General features: G+C 41.2%; 1 protein-coding gene across 1 annotated transcript; it reads left to right on the top strand.

The window, feature by feature from the left end:
- The first annotated feature begins 2347 nt into the window (after positions 1–2347).
- On the top strand, positions 2348–4009 carry LOC107830520 (uncharacterized). Its single transcript, XM_075231451.1, has 3 exons — positions 2348–2854; positions 2950–3027; positions 3575–4009. The coding sequence occupies exons 1-3, from the start codon at positions 2348–2350 to the stop codon at positions 4007–4009; spliced, it is 1020 nt and encodes a 339-aa protein (XP_075087552.1).
- The last annotated feature ends 2073 nt before the right edge of the window (positions 4010–6082 follow it).

Genomic DNA, 6082 nt, shown 5'->3' with positions numbered 1-6082 from the left:
AATACTCACTCCCTATAGTTTTGTACCAGTCAGAATTAAATATATACTATTTTGTTATAGATACCTTGGCTATAGGAATCTATTGCGCTATATGCTGAAGCTTTTTCCGTTTATACGATAGGGGAGTCATAAAGAGTTCAAATATTAATTTAAAATTATGGAGTAGCTATAGAGATCATGAATTAGACTTTTCTCATAACAAAAAGGTCAGATTTGTCTCAATGCTAATATAATAAGAGTTCTTACAGCATTTTCAAACTCGTCTTTTAACCATCAGTCGATATAGATTGAATGTTCGATCCCCATCCCATTTGACAGCCTCATCAGCAGCTCTAAGGGCTGCTGATGCTGCTACCTGTGCAACTAATTCTCTTTGTCATGCCGCTTCTCTTGCAGCTAAGTCCACCCCCTCATCTTCCTGGTGCACCATCTTTTCTTGAGTCGAAGTCTGCCCCAAGATTGATCCGCTCGATTCTTTATCCTTTCTTAACTGCCACAGGTAGCTTATCCAATTCTGGGTCGTATGGCACAAATTTCTTGGAGGTGGATCGAGTCACACACCACCGAACTTAACTTGTTGCCTGCTAATATTTAGCTTAAAGTATATATATTTATATGTATATCGCCTCATGTTTTACTCGTGTTTCGTAGATTTCAGATGTAAAATGTGTTGAGTTATATTAATTTGGGGTGCTTTTATGTGTAGGAATCATTCAGAAGAAATTGGGGGAGAAAGGTGCGAGATTAGAGCCAAAACGGAGAAAAACGGGAAAAATTGAATTTTCAGCGCCACAGGCAGCGCTCCACACCACCTGTGGCGCCAGTGGCAAAAACTTTTACTAGCTAGCGCCAGGTTCAGCGTGGGGCGCTGGGCTGGATGCTGGTGACGGGGGAGTTGTCCAAGTTTGCCCCGGACAAGGTTATTTCGGCCCTAGACCTACCCAACACGTATAAAAGCAAGACTAAGCTTATTTTTAGAGGGGGACGCCACTTTGGAGGGAGAATACACACAAGGAATATCCGGGAGCGAGGAGATCTCAGTTTTCTTCATCTTTTCTTAGTATTTTCAATTATCCAACACTTATGAATTTGTTTCATACCTTCATGAGTGGCTAAAACTCATAGTTCTGGGGTTGTGATTTAGCCATGAATATTGTTGTTTAACGTTGACTTAACCTTGATTACAATTCATCAATATATGATTATTTTTTTAATTCTGTGATGAATTGCTTAATTGTCTAGCCAGCAGTTAGGTTCTATTTATTATCTATGCTATGCTCGGGAAATCCATGTTTAGATTAGAGAAGAATTGAAGAGAGTACGATCTTAACTCTGGGGGGTGGGGGGATTTGTGGTTAGGATAGGAATATACCTAGTCACCGTGCTTAATTAAATATCGTAATCTTAATGCGTTCTTAATAGATTGATTTCATAGGAATATAGGTGTTAATCTATTTTGAATATGCGAGTAGTACTTCGGGAGAAGGCTACGAGAGAAATTGTTCGATTAATTAACAACCACGGGTGAATTGTATGAAAGGGAGAGTTAACTAGAACACAATAGGATTGGTGAATCGATCACAACCCTGGAATATTGTCTTTACTGAATACACAACAATCATTTTGCTGCTTGATAATTTAGTTATTATTTAGTATAATCACACTCTTGAACTCGAATTGGCTCGAATGAATAACAACCTTGGTGAATTTAGTGGTTGGTTGATACAAGTCTCTATGGGTTCGACATTCGACTTATCATTTTATTACTTGTACGACTACGTATACTTGCGTGTGCATTAGGGAGCAACAAATTTTTGGCGCCGTTGCTGGGGACTTGAATATTGAGTACTTTCTAGTTTTTGCTTTAATTATTTATTTCATCATGTCTAACGTTACTTGATTGTTGCTCTGCTCTTAGGAACATTAATTGAATGCGAATGATCAGAAGCCAGGACAGACTTCAAGGCTTTGACCCCGAACCTGAGAGAACATTTCATAGGAGGTTGAGGGAAGCAAGGGACACAAATAAGTTTCAGGCACTTGTTCAATTTCCTGTGAACATGGAAGAGGAGCAACATATGGCTGTTCAGGAGGTGGCAATGCCCAGCATTGCTAATGTCACCTCCAACATTGTGAAGCCTAGAATCACTGGGCACTTTGAGCTGAAACAGAGCATGATCCAGCTACTTCATGCGAATGGGCAGTTAATGGATCTTCCACACGAGGATCCACAACAACATATCCTGAATTTCTTAGAGATTAGTGATACTTATATCACTAACGGAGTCACCCCAGGCTATGTAAGGCTCACACTTTTCCCGTTCTCTCTGTTCGGTAAAGCGTAGCAATGGCTGAAGGCAGAACCAATTCTATTACATCATGGAATGATCTGGCAAGAAAAGTTTTGGCAAGGTTCTTCCCTTCAGGTAAACCTGCAAAGATCAGAAGTGAGATAGTCTCCTACAAACAGAAAGCGGGGGAGTCTTTATACTCAGCTTGGGAGAGGTTCAAGGGACTGCTCAGAGACTGTCCTCATCACAATCAGACAAATGCAGTGTTAGCTCACACTTTCATAGAAGGGTTACATCTTGAGACAAATATTGTGGTAGATGCTGCAGCTGGAGGTCAAGTGTTGGAGAAAAGCTTTGGTGATATATATGTGTTATTGAACAAATTCGCCAAAAGCAATCCTGATTGGCAAGGAGAGATAGGCAGACACACAGTGCAAAAATCTACAGGGGTTCTCGAGTTAGATGTCATCTCGACATTATCAACGCACATTTCCACATTGACCAACCATGTCAATGAGATGGCCTTGGTTATTAACAAGCAACAAGCCCAGCCAGTGCAACAGGTTCAATTGTTATGTGAAGTATGTGGAGAGGGTCATACGAGTGACTTATGCCCAGTTTATCATGAGTCTGTCTGTTTTGTGGGTAATATAAATAGGGGCAAAATAAACAATATGTGAATACTTATAATCCCAACTGGAGGAACCACCCAACTTCTCTTCGGGTGGAAACCAAGGTGCTCAGAATCAATACCAACAACAAGCACTTCAACAACAATATAGACCACCTTAGGCTGAACAACATGTAAACTCAACAAGTCACCTTGAGGAAATGATGAAGAAATTGATGGCTGACCAGCATGCCCAAACATCATAGATGATGAAAAGAGTGATGACTGACCAGCAGGACCAAGCAACAGCAATGAGAAATTTGGTGTGACAATTGGGACAACTTGCTAGTGCCCAAAATACTCGAACACTTGGACCTATTCCAAGCGACACTGAGGCTAATCCTAAATCATCTATTAATGTTGTGTCATTGAGGAATGGGAGACAGTTAGAAGAAGTCCAGTCGAAAAACAGAAAACATGTGATTTTTAATGAGAAGCCGGCCACTATAGAGTCAGAATCATAAAAATCAAAGAAGTTAGAGAAGCCAGCTGAATAGGCGGTGACTAAGCAACCCCCACTATTAGTTGCAAAGCCACCACCTCCGTTCCCTCAAAGATTGAAAAAGTGAAGGATAATTCCGTATATAAAAAGTTTCTTGATATTTTGAAGCAGGTGCAAATCAATATTCCGCTAGTAGACATCCTGCAAGAAGTGCCCAAATATGCAAAATACATCAAGGACATAGTGGCAAATAAATGGAGGTTGACCGAATTCGAGACTGTGGCACTCACTGAGGAATGTAGCTCAAGAATTCAAAGCAAGCTACCTCAGAAATTGAATGATTTGGATAGTTTCACTATCCAAATCTCGATTGGTAAGCATGCAGTCGAGCGAGCTTTGTGTGATCTTGGAGCGAGCATCAATTTGATGTTGTTGTCTGTGTTCAGACAATTGGGGTTGGGTGAGTTGCGTCCAACAACGGTAATCTTACAGTTGGTTGATCGCTCCCTTGCTCGTCCTGAAGGAGTGATTGAAGATGTGTTAGTTCTAGTGGGTTCTTTCATATTCCCTGCTAATTTCATTATCTTGGATTACGAGCCTTATTAGGAAGTCCCATTTATTTTGGGGCGTCCATTTTTAGCCACGACCCGAGCGATTATTGATGTATGTGAAGGAAAGATGATGATGAGAGTAGGGAATCGAGTGGAGGTATTTAATGTGTATAAAGCACTCATATTTCCAGCCCACTATGAAGAGTTATCCAGATTTCTATAGTGGAAAGTGATGCTACGTCATTGGTGCCTTATATGAGCCTCATAGATCCTTTTAAACGAGCTTTGATTGGGGATGGAGAAGACAGTGAAGATGAGATGATGGGAGAAATTGAGCAAGTACTTGACATGTCTTGCAGCTATGTCCATGGGTTTGGGAGATTTGAGGAGTTGGGCAGGCCTGTCACTCTAACCCCTCCTAAGCCATCCATTGAAGAAGCTCCAAAGCTAGAACTAAAGCCCCTTCCAGCGCATCTGTGCTATGCTTATTTGGGGAACTCTGAGACATTTCTAGTGATTATCTCATCCAGCTTAACTAATATACAAGAAGAAAAATTGCTCAGAGTAATTCGCAAGCATAAAAACGGCTATAGGGTGGACAATTGCTGACATCAAGGGAATTAGTCCATCGTTTTGCATGCATAAAATCTTTCTGGAAGATGGACACCACCCCAGTGTTGAGAAGCAATGGATATTAAATCCCATCATGAAAGAAGTTCTGAAGAAGGAAGTAATTAAGTGGCTAGATGCGTGTATCATCTTTCCTATCTCTGATAACAACTAGGTAAGCCTAGTACAATGTGTGCCTAAAAAGGGAGGGATGACTGTGGTTGAGAATGAGAAAAATGAGCAAATTCCTACTCGCACTGTGACGGGGTGGAGAGTTTGCATTGATTACAGAAGGCTCAACAAAGCAACCCACAAGGACCACTTCCCACTTCCATTCATTGACCAAATGTTGGATAGATTGGCGGGGCATGAATATTATTGCTTCCTTGATGGTTATTCTGGGTACAACCAGATTGTCATATGCCTAGAGGATCAGGAGAAGACCACTTTCACTTTCCCTTATGGAACTTTCACCTTCAAGCGAATGCCGTTTGGTCTTTGTAATGCACCAACCACTTTCCAGAGATGCATGATGGCTATTTTCACCGATATGGTGGAAATATTTGTGGAAGTCTTTATGGATGATTTTTTAGTCTTTGGGCCTTCTTATGATGGCTATTTGAAGAATTTGAGCAAGGTGTTAGCCCGCTGTGAAGAAACAAATTTATTGTTGAATTGGGAAAAGTGCCATTTTATGGTACAGGAAGGCATCGTGTTGGGTCACAGAGTGTCTTGGAGCGGAATTAAAGTTGATAAGGCGAAGATGGAGGCAGTTGAAAAATTACCTCCACCCATTTCTGTGAAGGGTGTCCGGAGTTTCTTGGGACACGCGGGGTTCTATCGACGCTTTATTAAAGAGTTTTCTAAAATTTCTACTCCTTTGTGCAAGTTGCTTGAAAATGATATAACTTCCAAGTTTGATGACGCCTGCCTGAAGAGATCAAAAAGACGTTGGTGGCTGCTCCCATTATTGCGGCACCGGATTGGTCCTTAGAATTTGAACTTATGTGTGATGCAAGTGACCATGCTATTGGGGCAGTGCTAGGACAGAGGAAGGACAAGATGTTTTATTCCATCTACTATGCGAGTAAGACTCTTGACGTGTCACAACCCTAATTCACCCTCCGTAGGATGTCGTGATGGCACCTAGTCTCTAAGACAAGGTAAGCCTTAACAAATTATGGAATAACATAATAAGAAACTCAAACCTCAATAGTTATAATAAATGAAAACTGCAAGTCAAAGAACTACAATCTCCCAAAACCCGATAGAAACAAGTCACAAGCTTCTAAGAGAAATACTAATGTCTCTATACATCAGAGTCTACTAAAATAAGGAAAACAACATGATATGGATAGAGAGGGACTCCGAGGTCTGTGGACGCTGGCAGATGTACATTGAAGTCTCTGCACATAGGTAGCTCACTGATATCTGGGCTGGTAAGAAGTAGCTGGATCCGCACAAAACGATATGCAGAAGCGTAGTATGAGTACTCCACAGCGGTACCCTATAAGTGCCA

The sequence above is a fragment of the Nicotiana tabacum genome, chromosome 15 (assembly GCF_000715075.1).
Source record: "Nicotiana tabacum cultivar K326 chromosome 15, ASM71507v2, whole genome shotgun sequence".
Lineage (NCBI taxonomy): Eukaryota > Viridiplantae > Streptophyta > Magnoliopsida > Solanales > Solanaceae > Nicotiana > Nicotiana tabacum.
This window is presented reverse-complemented; position numbering and strand designations above follow the sequence as displayed.